The 20,591-nt window shown below is 37.8% G+C and overlaps 1 protein-coding gene across 1 annotated transcript in view; it reads left to right on the top strand.

Moving 5' to 3' along the window:
• The window catches only part of RBMS3 (RNA binding motif single stranded interacting protein 3), a 759,514-nt gene that overhangs the window by 643,902 nt on the left and 95,021 nt on the right, over positions 1 to 20,591 (top strand). Inside the window, exon 10 of the mRNA XM_074195636.1 lies at positions 756 to 806. Coding sequence (XP_074051737.1) covers positions 756 to 806 — 51 coding nt within the window. The remainder of the gene's footprint in view (positions 1 to 755; positions 807 to 20,591) is intronic.

Genomic DNA, 20,591 nt, shown 5'->3' with positions numbered 1-20,591 from the left:
TCCCCTAAAGATTAGATCTCTAATTTTCTGTGATTTCATCACATCATCCAAACACTAAGGAGACAAAGATAAAGTAATTAAAAAAAACAACAAAGAAGACTCCTAGTAGAATCTAGGTCAATAGATTGCATGGGGCAATGTGCCTCCTTCCCAAGGTTCTTTTGTAGAGTTCAGGGATTATGTATGTGGAAGACTGTATATCCTTCCAGGCTGAACTGTTCCCACCCTGTCAAAAAGTCCATGAGAGAGAAGACATTGGTTATGCCCTAAAAATGAGGCTATCTTGGAAAAAAAGATGGGAAAATATCTTTCTGAGCTTTCTGTTACACAAATGGTAACTTTTCCTGACTCAATTGCCAATTCATGTTGGTATGGCCCTCCATCCTCCCACCCACTAATGTCATGGAGAACAAGGGACCAACCAATAACTCTTGTTATTTATGGCCTTTATCACCCTTCCTGAATTTGCCCAACTCCATGGGAAATATGTCCCATGTTGCCCTCCTCCTCCATTTAAACTCCCAGTGATTCAGTTTTCATGAAATGAGGGGATTAGGCTAGATGGATGACCCTGAAGAACTCTAGTTCTAGGTCTGTAATCCCATCATCCAACATCTTGCCTGTTGACCTACCACATTATCATATCTATCCAAGATCAGTGCCCTAGAGGACATAGCTAGCCATTGGAATTGCCAAGTTATCTCTGTGGTTTTCTTGTCCTAACAAATCCCTAACCAATACCATTTGCCATATAGGTCCAGAGTACTTCTTGGATGCCTCACCCACCCTACGTTATGCAGCCAACAGTAAGTGGAGACTCAGTCACCTGAGGCTAAATATTTATCTTATCCATGCGGTGGGTGTGTGTTTGGGATGCTTTAAGATTTTAAGGAGAATTTGTCTCTTATTCCTCAGAAATGGGAGCCTTTGGCTCTGAAAGGCTACCCATATCATTGACAATAATAATCCTAATAATTAGAATGGAGAAAAGTATACTGGGTGAAAGCCTAAAGGACTTCCTCATTTAAAGATTCCCATCTTCAAGGCATGGGTAGCTCTTGCTTGGTAGAGAAATCTTGTCTAGCCTAGGGCTGGTTTTACAATCAGGGTGCCCATTTTTGGGTGCTGTTGTGGTTTTCACTTTTTCACCCTAAGAGCTTTTGATTTTAGAAAGGAAGAGATGGGAAGGACTGATTGTGAGCATCATGGGCCAAGGATGATCTTCTCAAAGCAATGCCTTAGTCATGTCTCGGAAGAGGGCACTCTTTTTGGATGACCTAGCAGTATCTGCTCTTTGTCTTTAGTGGTATGTTTCTCCTAGAAAAAAAAATGAAGTAGAACTACACACACACATACACACACACACACACACACACACACACACACACACCCCTACATAAGAACTGTGAACTCTGCTCATTCAAATCTGCTCATTAGCTTTCAACTTCTCCCAACAATATGACTAGTCTTTACATAAGTATGTTGTGTTATTGTTATCGTTATCATTGTTGTTTTGGGGAAGGGGTGGGATCCCTCTGATTTCATCAGTATGAATTCTCAGTTTGGAAGCTTCCCCTTCATTGAAGCAAGTCTTCAGTAAATGATCATCCTAGAGAATTTACAGGAGACCTGAGAAATGATTGACTTACTCTTCCTTAAACTTAGGTCTTACTTTGTCATTCCACCACTCGATAACCACCAGCAGCTCCCTAACCTATCAATGCTCAGAAATAAAAAATCTTTGTTTGGGTGTCAAAGATCTCCTTAACTTGCTCCAATTACAACCACCTTTCTGGTCTTCTTATGCCTTACATCCCACTACCTATGCTACTTGCATGTGAACTCACACATACATACACACATACACACCCACACAGAGTGATCCTATGATACTCAATTCTTCCTGGGTACTTTCTCTACTAGCTCTCTGTTTCCCAAGCTTCTTTCATTTCTCAGCTCAAACCCTACCTCCTCCAGGAAGGCCTAAGTCTAGCATCTTCCCTCAGTTGATTTTCTCCAATATAAAACTTGGATACATTTAATTCGATTGTATTTTCCTCCACAGCGGGGACAGTCTATCACCTTTCTTTGCATCTCCCACACTTCACATGGGGCCTGGTAGATACAGTAGGCGCTTATAAAATGTTTATTGATTGATTAGTTGACTCATGGTCACTCAGCTGGCAACTATCAAAAGCAAAAATTTAACCCAACTACTCCGACTCCACACATTCTAACTCCCAACCTACCAATATTATTTCATAAGGAAAAGTTTGCTTTCTTCACAATGGTTACATTCGCTTGGCTTGATTTTTTAAGGGACTGAGTTGTGCATATTCTAAGCATGTAAAAATCTTGAATTGTATTGTGTTAACATCCCTCAGCTCCCTCTTCCTTGCATATTTTGGGGGCTCACTAGCTTCGTCTGGTTTATGTCCTGGAAAAGCTTACCCATAAGTTCCAAATTCCACTGACAAATCTCCATCCAAGTCCTGAGCTCCTTCCTCTCTGGTGTATACCGCCAAACCCATGTATAGCAGCACCAAGTGGGCCCACACAGGAAAGAGGGCAAAAAGCCCGCCAACTCAGTAAGAGGAGACGGGCTTGGAGGAAAGGATCACTCCTGAGAAAATAATGTACCTTTCTCCAAAATTCTAATGAAAACTCCATCCTTGGACTAATGTGAAATATCTTTTACTCACTGCCAATGAGAACACACACTTCTGGCAAAATATTCAGATTTTGCCAGATGTCAAAGTATATAAGCTTCATATGCACTCTGGAGCTATTGTGGAGTAGAAGAATTGAGTCATGTGGACATTCGTTTTGACCTTCAGGACCCTAGAAATATTTCCCAAGTATATCCCCCTACAGATGTAACCACAGGTGTAGTTGTGTTTTTCTTTACAACCTCCCTAACAACAGCCTCCATTTGTGTGTGGTTCTGTTTGTTCAATCTTCCCCAAGGATCCTGTTAGCCAGGAGTTCAGGCTCTTGTTACCCTGAGATTGGATGGTGGGTCAGGTTTGAGTTGAGGCAGCCTAATTTGGAATCAAATTTTTGTGGTTGGGGTAGTTTTATTGAAAAGAGGAGCAGCTGGCCCACCCACCAATTGCTTATCTTTTAAAACAAGAATCCTGGGAAACTTAGTGGCTCTGTGGGCTATATCAAAGAACTGAATTCCAAGACTGTGACCATGGGTGGATCGTGAATTTGGGTGCCACCGCTGTCTGATGGGTTCGTTATTCCATTATTCTCATCTGACTGTGCCTCATCCATTAAGTGGGAGAGGGAAACATTTGAGGAAGCACAGAATCAGATTAGTCTTCTAACCTCAATAAAAACAGGAAAGCCAAAAACGCTCCACCCCAAACCTCAAATACCAATGCCACAACGAGACCCCATGAACATACTGTGCCATGAATTATGATGAAAATGTGGAGAGTTATTACATTCTTTCTAGGGATCATGGGACAAGAAGGGTGAGAATGAACCAGAGGCAAGGCTGTTTGGTCTGATCCATATGTTTATATTCTTCCCACAAATGTGAATGTGGTGACGACAGATTCACTGGCTGTGATTTGGAAGACCTGTGCTTCCTAACCAGAACTTCAGACCCTGCTCATCCTCTACTGTTAGGACAAGGACCAGCTTCCAAGTTCCTCTCACTCTCCCTAGAGAATCATTTGGAGTCAGCAAACTTAGGTGGTTCAGGAGCAAAACCAGTGCCTAAATAAACATCTCAGATGTCTTTTGAATACCCCTACACTCCAAGAATCTATTACTGATTCACCATGATACTTGCTCCCAATGATAGCACTTGCAAAGTTTCCCTCTGCCTCACACTGTCTATGTTAGGAATTGGAATAGACATATTAATTTTCGTACAATTTCCCCCCTGTTTTGTTTCTTCATCCTCCCATTTTCAAAGTATTCTTGGTTTACAAAATATACTTAAAATTTTGTATGTAGGGTGGGAAAGAGGTATCATGCCCGAACTTGGTCATGGGACCAACACTTTTGGCTGTTCCCTAAAGTTATTCCTGGGTCCTGCAGACATCAGATACCTCAAAGCAGCGGGGAAAGCACTTTCGTTAATGTAAGAGCTGTGGTTTGTCTTCATATGAGCCAAACAAGTATTAAGAAGAAACAAGCCCAGACTTAGACTGACCAAAATGGAACTACCCAAGTTTTAGGCTTTAGTTCTACCCCACTGGGAGGTGATGGGAATGGAAGGAAAATACACCCCCTCCCCAATATGCTCTAAGAACATTTCTCAATGACTTGCACTTACTTCTCCAAGTAAATGTTATTCCCTACTTTGAAAATAATGAGTAAAGATTTATCTTTAAAAAAAAACAAATATAACACCTGTAATCTTCCACCTATGCTTCCTATCTCCTGTTTTCCTGCCTAGGCAACTAGATGCATATAAGTCTCAGACTGCAGTCAGGAAGACTTGAGTTCAAATGTGGCCTCAAATACTACATGTGTGACCCTGGGCAACTAACTTATCTTTTGTCTGCCTAAGTTTTCTCATCCATAAAATCAATAAATATTTATTATTACTATGTATCAGGTAATACAATAAGCCATGGAAATGTCAAAAGAGGCAAAGTGACCTCAGGGAACACATTATCCAATGAGGAAAATAAGAGCCACAACACTACATAAATACAAGTTATTATCATCATTATTGATGCCTTGAGGGGGCGGCTAGGTGGTGCAGTGGATAGAGCACCGGCCCTGGAGTCAGGAGTACCTGGATTCAAATCCAGCCTCAGATACTTAATAATGACCTAGCTGTGTGGCCTTGGGCAATCCACTTAACCCCATTTGCCTTGCAAAACAAACAAACAAACAAAAAAAGAAATAATCATTTGAAAAAAAAAGATTTCCTTGAAAACATATTAGAATGGTTTGCCATTTTCTCCTGTTTATTTTACAGATGAGACCACTTGGACAAACAGGCTTAAGAAACTTACCTAAGGTCACACAGCTAGGAAGTATCTGAGGTCAGATTTTAATTCAGTAAAGTGAGTCTTCCTTACTCCAGTCCCAGCCTTCTACCCACCATGTCACCTAGATGCCCATTAAATAACCTTATTTAAGGAATAGGCTCCTCCCAACTTTCTAGGGGATCCAGAACTGTGAGCTGAAGTTATATATCTGATCATTTTTCTCCTGGACCAAAGACTGGAAGAAAAGGAAATGATGAAAGTAAACATTACCTTCCATTCATTTTCATTCACAAATCATCTTCCTCATCATCTTTTCCTTTCTTCCTGATCTTTTCTCAGTCTATAACTATTTTGCTAACATTGGTATGCATAAATAGAAGAAAGGTTCAATCGTATCTTATTTATTATCTGTATAATTGTTCCTTTGCCTAATAAAGGTAGCTCCTCTTTTCCCTCTAGCAAGATATTTTAAAGGAGAAAATATGAATGGAAAGGGAAGGCAGTGATGAGAGCATCAAGGTTAGAACTGACCCTGGGAGTGAAAGATAAGGACTTCATTCTGAGGAAGTATTATCACCTAATGAATATAGGGTTGATTTAGGAGGCAGAAGATTTGGGTTTTAATTTGCAATTAATTGGAGTTATGGTGATGAACAATTGACATCCTTGTGCCTGAAACTGAACTTCTCCATCTTTGAAGAAAAAAGAAAGATATATCTTCATTCTCTATAAGAAGCAGATAATCTTGATCATTATCTGTAGAACCTTTTTTTTAACTCATTGACAAGTGGCATAGGGGTACAGCAGGCAATGGTCCTTGTTAGCCCCTGTAGTCTCATTACTCCTCTTTCAATGTGTTCTGTATGAAGGATAATGCAAGTGGGATAATAGCATAGTGCTTGCCTTGGATGAGATCACAGGCTACTAAAGCACTTTCTTATTCTAATTCCTGTATTGACCCTCATAATGGTTGGCCTTGCATAATGCTGACCCTAACTTTACAGTAAGGAAAGAGGTTTTAGGAACTAAAACTCTGCCTAATTTAAGGTAGGGCTACCTTTTCAGTGACTGTGAGGGAAGGGTATATTTGATTCTAAACATGCTGCTGGTTTCTGAATTTTTACAAGAAGCTAAGGAGAGGTGGCTAGGTGGCTCAGTGGATAGAGCACCAGCCCTGGAGTCAGGAGGACCTGAGTTCAAATCCGACCTCAGACACTTAATAATTACCTAGCTGTGTGGCCTTGGGCAAGCCACTTAACTCCATTTGCCTTGCAAAAACCCTAAAAAGAAGAAGAAGAAGAAGAAGAAGAAGAAGAGACTAAAGAGATAAATGGATAAGGGAGAAGAGTAAAAGAAGTCAGAAGGACAAAGATGTTCATATATAGGGAAAAATGGAGAGATGAGAGCTAGCACAGGTATGTGAATTCCAAACTATCAGTAACCAGTATGCCACCTAGATGCCCATTAAACAGCCTTATTTTAGGATAGGCTCCTCCCAACTTTCTAGGAGGAAACAGAATTGTGAGCTGAAGTTATAGAAGCTATCTGATCATTTTTCCCCAGAGAGAAGGATCATGGTATAGATAGAAGAATTCCATATCCCTGACTCAACCAATCAACAGACATAATTCCATTTTACCCTGTTCAAACAAAATTTAATTCAACCTGTGGTCCTTTGCCAGATTAAACTCTTTGAGAGGGACAAGAAGAACCATGGCTAGCTAACCAAATAAGCTACCCATGTCTCTGGTGTCTTTAAATGGTGAGACTAATAGGAGTTGTTTAGAAAAGTTGTGAATCATTAGAGTGGTCATATTTCTATGGTTTGAAAGATTTCAGTTCCAAACAAACCCTTGAGGAATTATTCTTGGGGTGGTGGGGAGAGCAAGAAGGAGAGGATTAATTATTCCCCCTTTCACATCCCTTCCAATGACTATGTGACTGAGGAAAAGATCAACAGAAGTTCAGTTGCTCAGCTAAAACAAAGAAACATACTAAAGGCAAACAGTCACTCACGAAAGGACAGCAGAAAGGGAGCAGAAAGAAACACACCATATATATATATGGTTATATAGATACAGAAGGTAGCATCCTGAGAGAAGTTGATTCAAGGAGCACAAGTCCTTGTATCAGATAAGAATGATAGCCACATGGATCCATCAACTGGAGCCTAGCAGAAATCTCCACCTAAGGGCGACTGCATGAAGTTCCTATAAAGGCTCCAAACCAGGAGTTTGTGAGGGACCCCTTTACCAAACAGTTCACAACATGTATGCTTCACTCTCATTGTATCCTAAACTTAAGTCTACCCTTTCCCTGGATTCTGTGTGTTTTTGTGGAAGAATATAACCCAGAATTGGGAGATGGATGATTTGTTTCAACTTTTCTTATAACAAATATTTAATACTAAAGGCTACTGGTTGATAATCAGTGGGATGAACACCAGTGGGGTGCTCCTTTTCAGCCTCCCTGGTTAGCCCTAGAAATTGGAGGATGCACTTGATGAGATCTGACTCAGATGCGAGCAGAAATTTGGGGAAGTAGCATAACATCGACGGGGTTTAAATAGGATTAAATGATCATAGATCCAGAGCTGAAAAGGATTTTAGAGGCCAAACCTACTCAGGTTGTGGATGAGATTATCATATAGGCTTCCCAAGGTCACAAAGGTATGGTAAGGGAGAGGTATAATTAAAATGTGGGTTCTCTGACTCAGTCAATGGCCTTGAGTAGTCATTGATGTTTTGATATCAACATGGAAGAATTAATCCCTATGCTATTTGCCATTTTCTTTAATCTATGACTTTGTCAGTGAAAAGTGGGGTATTGTAGTGAATAGCTCAGACTTGGGCTAGGAAGACCAGAATTCACCTCCTAACCAGGAGATGACCAACCTCTCAATGACATGAGCAGTTCTTTAACACTGTAGGTTTGTGATAACTTAAAAAGCTGCCTTGCTGGAGGGATTTTCCATGCCAAATATCCCCCTATACTGATGAAATCACAAATCCAAACAAAGTGGTTGTATAACAAACACTTTCAATTGCAGAGTCAGGATCCAAAGAAATATTAACAAGTTAGATTGTTGGCTTAAATCTAATAAGGTAAGGAATTTCACCAACGTATGGAAGTTCCAGGGAGGAAGCTCCCAACAACTCAATTTTGCAATTTACTCTTTTAGAGATTTGCCCAGGGTCACTCAGTCAGCATGTGTCAAGGACAGAACTGTTTTTTCTGACTTTAAACTCTATCAGCTATTCCATGCTAGCTCTTGTGAATATTTCTACACCCTTTTTTCCAATTTTTTCTCTAATTTTTCATTGAATGGACTTATTGTTTAGACAGAATTTTCAAATTTGCTTATAGACTTTTGTAGACATGATATAGATGATTCATGAGAATCTTTTTATATGAGGCAAAACCATTACTGTCTGTATAATTTATTATCCATTGTTGCAGGAGACAGTATAATGATTGGTATGTAGTAGGTGCTTAATAAATATTTGATGGATTAGGTGCATCTTCTCTGGACCTTCATTGGATCCCCTGCTCCCCTCTGCATTCTATTATCTCTTTTATTGTTTTTCTGTTCCTCAGAACACACACAGGGGAAGGAACCCTGTCATCTTGGGTGAGGACTTCATGTTTTGCTAGGGTCATGGGGTAGAGGGAGGGAAGGGAGAGAATGGGAGTAGAAAATGCTGACTTGGCCATACAGTCACTTATTTGTTTCTCCTTCTCAGGACAGTGTATGACACTGGAATCTGAAATTCCACCATGCCTCTGACAGTGTCTTAACAGATGATTGATTGCATTGTATATTTGTTCTGCATAGTAGCATAATGCCATATCTCAGTCTCACAGAGAAGCAAAATTGCAGCCCATCGGGATGCTTTGTTATGTCGATTCCAATGACAGAGAGTCAAGATGATAGCTTTGTAAAAGAGGGGGGAAATGAACAACAAAAGAAGGAATCATCATACCCATGTAAATCGTGTTGATTGACTCAGTCTTAGTCTTCAGTAGAGGTTAAATATCATCTTTTTGTGAAGGTGGGGACATATTGGGTCTTTTGCTGACCTAAATACAGCAAAAAAGTCCAAACCTTAGTTGATGGCACATAGGTACAATTAAGGCAGTAATATGAAATGCGGATTGAGATGGCATGTATTCTTTATTTAACTTCGATTTTTTTTTCAACTTCCTATTGAGGCCACTCAAGATCTTCGGAGCAAATTGATCTTAGTAGCCTCAATTTCTACAAAGCTTCTGAATTGTTTGTTGGTTTTATTTTACTCTGGGCAGAGTTTCTGAATTGAATCTTATAAACACTGTAATTTCTGCACTATTTTTTATCATTATTATTTTATTTATTCCCAATTATATGTAAAGATAATTTAACGTTTGCTTCCAATCCCCTCCCCCCCCACTTTAGGATATCAAGTAATCTGATATTTGTTATACATGAACAATTGTGTTACACACATATTAATATTAGTCATGCTGTGACAGAAGAATTAAAACAAAAAGAGAAAAGCCGCCAGAAAGAAAAAGCAAGAAACAAAATTTAAAAGGTAAAAATAGTATGCTTTGATCTGCATTGCAATTCCATAGCTCTTTCTCTGGATGTGCATGGTGTTTCCCATTGCAGGTCTTTTAGAATTGTCTTTGATCGCTATTTTGCTAAGAACCAAATGTACCATAGTTGATCATGGCGCAATGTTGCTATTAAAGGGTACAATGTTTTTCTGGTTCCGCTCATTTCATTGAGTATCCTTTTACATTAGTCTTTACAGTTTGGTTTTTTTTTTTTTGGAATCTTCCCACTCATTTTTCCTACAAAGCAGTGAAAACTCCATTATTTTCATATATGACAACTTGTTTAGCCACTTCCCAGTTGATGGGCATCCCCTTAATTTCTGATTCTTTGCCATCACAAAATGAGATGCTGTGAATATTCTTGGACATGTGGGAAAACACAAGAATTTCTAACTCAAAATCTCCTAGTTGAATGAGGCAATAGACCTCAATGTCTAGACATTAAAATAGTAGTAGTAGTAATAGTAGTAGTAGTAGTAGTAGTAGTAGTAGTAGTAGTAGTAGTAAAAGTAGTAGCAATAATCAATGACTTAATCTTATTTTAGGACACTGGCTAGTTTATGTTGACAATTCCTACCAATATCTGAGGACTCATAGCCTGGTCTGTGGACTAAAGAAGACTTTCCTGATGAGTCAGTCATTTCTACCATCATTGTACTTCATGATTATATTTCTAAATTTCTAATAATATTTCTTGTCTACCTCTAGTTCCTATTATCCTATTCAATTGATTTCCCAGAGAAAGCTATTGATCTGTTAATGAAGAAGAATATGGAAATTTCCAGTCAGAGAGTGAGGCTCAAAGCTGAAATTTGCTACTTTTGTGACCTTTTGCAAGTCTCCTAGAGTCTATTTTCCTCACCTATAAAAGTAACAGCTTGGCCTATGTAATCTCTGGAGCAAGAGTTCTCAAAATATAGTCCAGAGAATTCTGGGGGTTCCCATTTTCTTTGCAGAAATGCTGCAAAGTCAAAATTATTTTCATTTACATTTCTAATAAAGTTAATATAAAAAATATAACTAAAGTGAAATCTTTTCAGATGATCCCCAATTTTTAAGAGTGTAAAAAGGTCTTCATCTATTTTAAAAAAAGATAATTTATAAAATATCTATATTTTAGATATTCTAAAATAGCATCTTAGGATAGTCTTTTATAATTCTCAAAGTGCTACATAATTGATATTGTCTAATTATGAACTAAAATTATTAATATTCTATATATTAAAATTAATATAAAGAATACATTTTAAATGAGTAAATCTGCCTATAGAGATTGAAAAAAGAGTTTTAATTCTCTACCTTCACCACCACAATTTCTGCCATTCTTAAAATACCTATACATACACCCAGACTACATTAGAGACTACAGAAATTTAAGATCTTGGGGAAAACCCAGAAGATAATGGAAGAAGACTTGTATTTCCAGGTTCTGAAATTTATTAAACTTTTATAATTGATATCACTTGAATCTGGGTGGTACATGGGAATGGGAAAAGAAGGAAGAATGAATGTTATACTACAAACTACCCTGCTATGAATGTCTCTAGGAAACTTTATAACACACTCAGAAGGTTCATGGATCTTGATGATGCCTGCAGCAAAGATTGATGCTACAAAAGGATCCCCTGACTTTAACATGGACCTAACAAAGTTGGCTTTTCACAAATGTGAAAACAAGAATTAAAAACTTTATGCATGATCTAGTAAAAAATTCATAGTGTAGAGTCCCAGAAGGGAAACTTAGAGATCTCATCCAAGTCTCTCATTCTCTAAATGAGAAAACTGAGTTTGAGAGAAATTAAGTGACTTGCTCATGGGCATTCAGGAAATAAATAGCAACTCTAGGATGTGAGCTTAGATCCATTTACTTCAAATACAACATTCTTCCCACTGTACCACATTATCTTTTAGGAGATATAAGACCTACTCTCAGAAATGTTGGAATTTTTCCCTAATTGGAACATTTTAATAAATCATTTCAATCAATCAGAGAATCTGGAACTTTGCTAGGTGCTAGGGACACATAGACTGTGAATAAAATAGCCCCTACTCTCAAGGAGCTTTCCTGCTAAGGGAGTAAATAGTAAATATTTATATGTTTGTAACAGCCTGAATATAAAGAGAATAAATACAAAGTAATTAATCATAAGTTTATTCAAAGCAGGGATTCCAGTTAAAGAGAATCATAAAAGACATCATCGTGAAGGAAGAGAGATTCTCAAATATGGAGATGAAAATGAGAGGGAGGGTAAATTAGGTAAAATTAGGATATTTTGTTGTTTGTCCATTACTCTCAAAGAAGAACATGATATCAGGGAAGTGATGCCATGCCATGACATGCACATGAAATGAATTTGAGTGAGGGGGAAGAAAGGAGGGGTATACTAAGTCTCCAGTCTCACATTCTCCTCTGGATCTATCTAGGTCCAGTGGCCAGATATGAATCAGGATGATTGGAGATGGCCCTGCATGTGGTGCAATCAGGATTTAGTGACTTATCCAAGGTCACACAGCTAGCAAGAGTCAAGTGTCTAAAAATGGATTTTTTTTCTTTTTCGCAAGGCAATGGGGTTAAGTGGTTTGCCCTAGATCACACAGCTAGGTTATTATTAAGTGTCTGAGGTCAGATTTGAACTCAGGTCCTCCTGACTCCAGGGCCAGTGTTCTATCCACTGGGCCACCTAGCTGCCCAATTAGGATATAAAAAAAATAAGGGGGGGGGCAATTTGTGAAGAGCTTTAAAAGGCAAACCAAGGCGACTATATTTTAATCCCTAAAATAAAGAGAGATATGATTAGATCTGTACCTAAGGAAAATTCATTGATAAAAGTATTTAGGATAGAGTTGATCCTTGAAGCAAGAAGACCAAAATGGAGCCTTTGCAATAATGTATGTGAGAAACATTGAGAGTATGAGAGGGTTAAAGTGCATGAGATGGTGTATAAGTAGAAATGGCAATCTTTGACTATGCATTGGTTATGTGGGATAAGGAGAGGAAGAATTCAGAATCATGTTAAGGCTTCAAAGATGGAAAACTGGAAAGACAGAGATGCCTTTAACAGAAAGAAGCTGGAGACAGGGCTGAGGGGAAAGAAAGATAACTAATTCTGTTTTGGATATATTGACTTTGAGATATATTTGGGACATCTACTTTGAAATGTCTAGTAGGCAATTTCTAATATAGACCTGAAGTTCAGAAAGGGAGACTAGAACTGGAGATATAGATCTAGGAAGTATGGTGGCAAAGAGATGTTAATTAAACCCATGAGAGTCGATGAGGTTACAAAGAGATCAAGTATAGAGAAGAGAAGGCAGCTGACGATTGAACCTCAGAAAACATAGCTGGGGATGTGATATGGATAGTGAGCCAGCAAAAAAAAAAAAAAAAAAAAAAAAAAACAGAACAGTTAGATGGGAGGAGAACCTGACTTGAGAAGAATCATAAAAACTCAGAGAGCAAAAAGATCTAAAAATAAGAGAGAAATCAACAGTGACAAATGGAAATAATAGTCTAAAGCAGAAGTTCTTAATTTGGAGTCCATAAACATTTTTTATTATTTGGATAACTATTTTAATATAACTAGCTTCTTTTGTAACTCTATCATTTTATTTTATTTATTTAAAAACATTCTGACAAAGGATCCGGAGATCAGTTTTATCAGACAGCCAAAGACGTCCATGAAAAAGAAAAAGGTTAGAGAAATGTAGGCTGAAAAAGAAGCCATTTGGCAATTAAGATGCCATTCATAACTTTGGAATTGCTAAGTCAAGATAAATAATAACAGAACATTCTTTTGTGATGCCAAAGACTTTGTGGACATTGTCGAGCACAGAGAAGGCTTCATGTATGATTAGAACTGAGGGTGTTTTTTGCATTAGCTCTAGAGTTGTAACTTTATTTTGTAGGATGACATATTTCAAAAAGTAAGGTATGTTAGAGGCCGTCTTGTGTGTTCTCTTTAGTTTTGTTGTTGTTCGGCTTTTTTAGTCATGTCTGACTGTTTTTTACCTCATTTGGCACTTTTTTTGGCAAACTTGAGTGGTTTGCCATTTTCCCCTCTACCTCATTTTATAGTTGAGAAAATTGAGGCAAGCAAAGTTAAATGACTTGTCCAGGGTCCCAAAAGCTAGAAAGAGTCTGAGGTCTGATTTGAACTCAGGAAGATGAGTCTTCTTGACTGTCTCCGCTGTGACCTAGATTCCTATTTTACATGTGAGATAGCTAAAGTAATTAAGTGGCTTGTCAAAGGTGACACAGGTAGCAAATAGGCAGGAACCCAAGTCTTCTGATCCCTCAAATTCAGTGATCCAGTGTTCTTGACCTTGACGAAAACTAGTCCAACCTCTCCTTCATTCCATATAGTTGCTCTCAACCTACCCCAAATTCCTGTTATGTTTTTTTTCTCCCCCCATTAGACAGTAAACTCCTCAAGGGCAAAGATTATCTTTCCCATTGCTTCTTTTCCTATCCCCAGAACATAGCACATGCCTAGCATCTAATAAATGCTTCTCAATTGCCCGTTGACTTGCCTTGATTTTACATCTCTGGAGATAGTATATTTGATCCAAGTGAAAACATCTTAAGTTCTAATCACCTATGACGCTCTCCGTGTCTTTACACAACACTCATATCTTCTTTGTCTCTTTGTCATCGATAAAGCAGGATCTATTATTTATTACTCATCCGGACTTCCCGACTTCACAGTCATTGGCAGTGTTAGTTTCCAAAGAATCCTCCTGGGCATTAAAAATTACCAAGTAGTTACATAAGGCAAGGATTGAGTCTAATGAACCCTTGTTTCCTACAGATTATCCCCAGGGAATGGAAATAGGCAGCTAAAATACAATTCATGTCAGATTGTCTAGAAAACAGCAAGTTGCCAAGGCAACACTCCCTGCTTTTGCCATCATATAGAGATAGGGTAAATCATTTATTTTATAAACGTTACCACGGTAACACAAACTGCTTGGGAAATCACTGGAGGATTGAGAGAGAGGGTAATGACAGCCTATAGAATTACTTTCCCTCCACAGGACATCAGAATAAAATGACCACATCTAAACAAAACTATATACACCAGAGTTTATATATACAGCCTAGGTACTCATTGAAACTGGATTGTGTAAGGATAGAATGTTGAAGGTATGGTTATCAAGGAAGAGAAGACGGTGTCTTCTTGTTTTATGGCCCAAATGGGCACTGCTCATTTTTTTTATGTTCACTTTTGTTTGTATAGCCCTAGTGACACTAGATCTGTTCCCCTGGATTTTGTATCTTTGGAAAAGGCAGCTGCCACAAAGAGATGCCGAGCCTCAGATAGTTGATTTAACTCACTAGGCTTTTTTCCAAGTGTGGATGGCAGAGCGAAAAACTATTTGTGAATTAGTCATCTGTGTTAAGCATATCCATGCACATGTCTGTCAGTGCTCTTTAAGAATAAAGGACAAACAACACAACAGGGAATACAGTCAAGAAGACTCAGCTTCCTGAGTTCAAATCTGATCTCAGACTCTTTCTAGCTTTTGGGGCCCTGGACAAGTCATTTGACTCTACTTGCCTCAGTTTTCTCAACTTTAAAAATGGGGTAGAGGAGAAAATGGTAAACCACTCAAGTGTCTTTGCCAAGAAAGTCCCATGCTTTCCACACAATAGATTATCAATGCATGATTAATTGAATGAATATGTATAAGTATAAACTAATATTTACATGAAAAATTAAGGAATTATAAAACCATAAAAAATTTAGGTAGGTTTTAGAAGCCTTTGAAGCAACTCTGTCCATGTTTAAATTAATCTTGGTATTCTCTAACCTATATTTTTAGTGTATTCTTTAGTCTATGTTAAAACTGTTTTCTTTAGTCTACTTTTGTCTATAAATATCTCCCTAATTCATTGATTCTTATAGATTTGTAATCTTTTCCCAGTGGCAGCATTTATTGTGTTGCTTCTAGGCATAACGATGGTAGACAGGGATTGGAGAATTTAGAGGTCAGTTAAACTAGTTCATTTTTTTTAAGGGTGAAAACTGAACTTAGCCATTTTGCTATTAGAATCCCTTTCATCCAGGTGAGTTAATTGTGCTGTAAGACCACTTTGCTGGGGCAGCTAGGTGGCACAGTGGATAGAGCACCAGCCCTAGAGTCAGGAGGACCTGAGTTCAAATCTGACCTCAGACACTTAATAATTACCTAGCTGTGTGGTCTTAGGCAAGCCACTTAACCCCACTGCCTAGCAAAAACTAAAAAAAAAAAAAATACTGCTTTGCTTTGCAATATATTTCAGGGAATACAACACCCCAAACCATTTTTAGGAATCTCACAAATAGATTACTTTTTACCAGGAAGCTATGAAAAAAATATAGATATCTTCAGATACCAACAATATCATGTCATAAAGGATGCCATCAATAGCATTACCTTTTTATGTTAAAGAGAGTAGGCTAACAATTTTCTAGACAGCTCAGAGACAGATTTAGAACTGAGATGGAATTTGGATATCTAATTCAAATCCCACATTTCAGAAATAAGTAAACTGAGCTCTTAGAAAGTTGAAATGATTTGACCAGGGTCAGTATGCTAATAAATGGATGAGGTATGTTTTGATGCCAAGTTTATATTTGTTTTTTTGTGTGTGTGTGTGTGTGTGTGTGTATGTGTGTGTGTGTGTGTGCATATGTGTGTGTGTGTGTGTGTTTTAATGGAGGAAAAATTGTGCCTGACTATCTTTCTACTCCTAAATGCAGAATATGCTTTGTAGATTGGGAAGTGATAATTCACTTATTAAACTTAAGAAGGAAATTGTTCCAGTCTGTTGAGTTATGGTGTTTCATTCAAGACTTTCTGTCAAATCAATTTTTACTCTATTGGGGTAGCTAGGTGATACAGTAGGTAGAACCCTGACCCTGGAGTCAGGAGTACCTGAGTTCAAATCCAGCCTCAGACACTTAATAATTACCTAGCTGTGTGGCCTTGGGCAAGCCACTTAACCCCATTGCCTTGCAAAAAAAAAATATATATATATATATAACCATCATTTTCAAGCCTTAGCCTGGGCTTAATAACAAAAGGAAAAGATAAAAGTAAGACCAATGAGGCAGTACCAGCCCCCCCCACACACACACATACACACCCTCTGTGTTTTCAATATAAATTAACTTAAGGAAAATGATAGATAAAACAACATTTACCCAACCAACTTGAAATAAAAGAGCACAGTCATTTTTATCTTTCCAGGTTTTACTAAGAGCATGCTGCTCATCATTTCTTATTGCAGAATAGCATTTCATCACAATCATATACCACAATTTGCTCCACCATTCTCTGACTGATGGGCATCCTCTCAATTTCCAATTCCTTGCCAACAGCTAAAAAATCTCTATACGTGTAGGTCCTTTCCCTTCCCAATTTTCAGTCTTTTCTGAAATACAACCCTAGAAGAGGCTTTGCTAGATCAAAAGGTTGGCATGGTTTTATAGCATTTGGGCACAATTCCAAATTGCTCTTCAGGATGACTGAATCATTTCACAACTCCTCCAATAGTGCCTTGATGTCTCATTTACCTCCCTCTAACATTCATCATTTTCCTTTGCTGTCCTATTAGCTTTTCTGATAAGTCTATGCTAGTACCTCAGATTGTACAGTCATGATTGAAAACTTTCCAAAAAGTTCAAGCTGTCCTCAACCTGATTGAAACTTTTTCTAATGTCTTTCTAGCCCTGCATTTATGGGTGTGCACTAATGAGTTTCTGTAGTGCATTAATGATTGAACTAAAACATTCATCACTGACTTCATTTTGAAAAGTATATAAGCTCAAAAATCTCATAAAAAGTCATATTCCTTATTCATGCTTCATAAATTAATTTACTTTTGCCACCTCATTTTGTTCTTTTGTATCTTTTCAAAGCAAAAGAAGATTCTTCAGTAGTAAAATGGGATGGGAGGGAGGTGAAGCCATGTTAGGGGCAGCTGGGAAGCATAGTTGGAGTGAGGATGACTTGAATTTGAACTCTACATCTGACTCTTACTAGCTGTGTTACTCAAGGTAAGTCACTGAACTACTCTCATCCTCAGTTTCCTCATCTCTAAAATGGGAATAATAATAACATCTAACTACCCGAGTTGATGTAAGGATAAAGTGAGATATTGCAGCATGTTCCACATTTCTCAGTTTAGTTTTAAGGTCTTTTAAAGGCACTCCTAAAACTTCAAAAAGTCCTTAGAGCTTATAACTATACCTTAAGACTTTGGAGACTCCCTATGTCTATAAATAAATAAAACTTAAAGCACTACAAATATTCATTACTGTGATATCTAATTATTAGCATATTTGTTTTTACAATGGTCTGTCTGTCTAAAGATGATATTTCAACTGAATTCAATTCTACACATGAATTTCTAACATAAAAAGAAACAATCTATAGGTACCCTCATTCTCACTTCTCAATTGAGCTATGTAAAGGCACATTTAATGGTTCTTTTGAAAATAAATTTACATGGATGCATTTAGCCAAGTTGCCTTATTTTTAAGACAAGGGGTTGGGATAGAAAGACCATTCTCCAAGGTCCCTTCCAAATTCTTCTTCGTCTCTGACAAAAGGAAAGTACAGAATAAGGACCCAAATTCTTGTGTCAATTCACTGCTGAACAGTTTCCTTTTTAACATTCCCTGAGACAGAAATACAGTGACTGCAAATTTTACTTCCTCATAAGCAATATGGTAATCGGTGACATCATGCATGAAGTTATGACTCCCTTGTCTCCACACGAGGCTTCGTGTTCTCGCTTATATACTAAGCCTTCTGTGATCATTCAAGTTGAAAGTGCTTCCTTTCACTCCTCTGAATCCTTACCATGTTCTACTTGCCATTCTTTCACTTCTTAGATACCTTCTTTCTCTTTCCCAACTAGAATTGTCACCTTTAGAAAAGTCTCCTGGACAAAGGTTAAGTGTTTGAATGCTACTATCTCATGAGTTATTTTGTTCAGTGCCTCTTTTGGGATTTTCATAAGGTTCAGTTGAAAAGATGCTGACCAAAGTCAGACATACTTTGTGTGGCTGATAGAAAGGAGCTCCCTGAAGAGCAGAGGAATGACATGGCCAGATTGTGATTTAGGAGTATATGTTTGGCAGCTGTAGGGAAGATGATAGAGGTTGGGGGAAGGGAGGTTGGCACAATGCTCTAGGTGACAATTTACCAACCTGAACTGGAGTGATTGTATCATGGGTAGCCAGAAGGATATAGTTGAAAAAGTGCGACTAGAGATAAAATCAACAAGACCGAACTTAATGATTGATTCAACATAGGAATTGAATATTAGTTGAAGGGAAGAATCCAGGATGACATAGAGGATAATGGTGTTTTCAATAAAAACATTGAAGTTAAATAGATATTCTCTCATAGAATTCCCATTTGCATTATTCAGAACACCGAGTTTGCTTTTAAAACTATTTGGTCTAACTATATAATAGAAGATAGATCTTAAAGATGAGTACAAAATAATTGACAGACTATTTAAAGAGCTAGGAGCAATTTAGTCTTTGTTGGGATCTGTTTAAATATAAATAATGCTCTCAGTTTCTTGAGTCACATTTAACAAAGTCAAAAAATTGCCTTAATTATCAATCTTTAGGTTCTGAATAATAATCTTAAGATGGTTTTTTAAAAAGGAATAGAACATCAAAGAGTCATGTTTAAGGAGATATTAATCAATTGACATGAAAGTACCTTCAAAAGAATGCAATTTTTTTCAGAACAGAGAAACTCCAAGTAGGAAGGAATTAGTAGAAGAGGATATGTTAATGAAATAAAGGAAAATTAAAATGATCAATGCATGAAACAATATCCTAGAATGATTGGGAAGGTATGGGATCAAGGGTCCAAGGGGAGAGGTCGTGGTTGTTTGTTCTTCATTTTCAAAGAGGACCATGACCTCAAGAAGGTGATGCCATGATTTGCAGGTGAATTGGGTTTAAGTAATGGAGGACTATGCAAAGTCATCAGCCTCACTTTCTCTTCTGGAAGCCTCTGGGTCCAGTAGCAAGATATAGATCAAGATAACTGGAGATGACCCTTGATGCAGTGGGAGAGCTTGACATTTTTCAGCTAAGGTCTTTCCAGATCTTAGTTTGACTGAGGAAATGTTTATTCAATGCTTAAAACTACACAAGAAATGAGGCAAAGAATTTCTTAACCTAGTTAAAAAAATCAATCTGGGATTCAGGGTAGATTTGGGGGCTTAAAGAGAGAGGAGGACATTTGGAATAGTCACTATTCCAGCCCCAAGGGCACAGAAAAGGTTATAGATAGCATGGAACAATAGCATACTCAACATATTTTCATTTCACACAATCAATGGTAGGAGGACTAGCATTGAAAATTTACAGGTTGGAGCTACAGGAAAATAGAAGGGAAAGCGATTGCAGGAGAAAAAACAAATGCTTTGTTGGAATGGCTAATTTTAAAGCAAAACTATAAATGAATCCAGAGCAAGATAGATGAAATAGAAGAAGAAAGAGATACTGGAAGAAACTTTCAAGATTATGATAAGGGTAAAGAGAAGGTTCAAAAGGAAAGGGGCAGTGGGGAAGGTAGAATAGGAAGGGGAAAATATTTATTATATGCCTAATAGATGAAAGACAGTATGAGAAGCACTTACAAATGTTTCATTTGATCCAACACTTGTGGGGTAGATAATGTTATTATCCTCATTTTTAGTTGTGGAAACTGAGGCATACAGAGGTTAAGTGACTCCCTAATGGTCATACAGCTAATAAGTGTCTGAAGTAGGATTTGAACTCAAGTCTATCTGATTCTAGGTCTGGTTCTCTGTGCCAAGTTAGTTGGAAGATGAGAGAAGAGTCTGGGGTTTGGGAAATGAGATCTAGAAAAAGTGATAGAATTGATGATGTGAACTCCAAAGGAGGAAGGGCTGTTGAAGTGCTGGATTGAAGAGAAGGTCAGTACTATCATCAACTACTCTGGTGAATTTGGGGGCTGTAGGGAGGACACAGATGATGAGTGAGTCAGGTT

This window comes from Macrotis lagotis, chromosome 7 (assembly GCF_037893015.1).
Source record: "Macrotis lagotis isolate mMagLag1 chromosome 7, bilby.v1.9.chrom.fasta, whole genome shotgun sequence".
Lineage (NCBI taxonomy): Eukaryota > Metazoa > Chordata > Mammalia > Peramelemorphia > Peramelidae > Macrotis > Macrotis lagotis.
The sequence above is the reverse complement of the archived record's forward strand: the minus strand, read 5'-3'. Positions and strand labels throughout refer to the sequence as shown.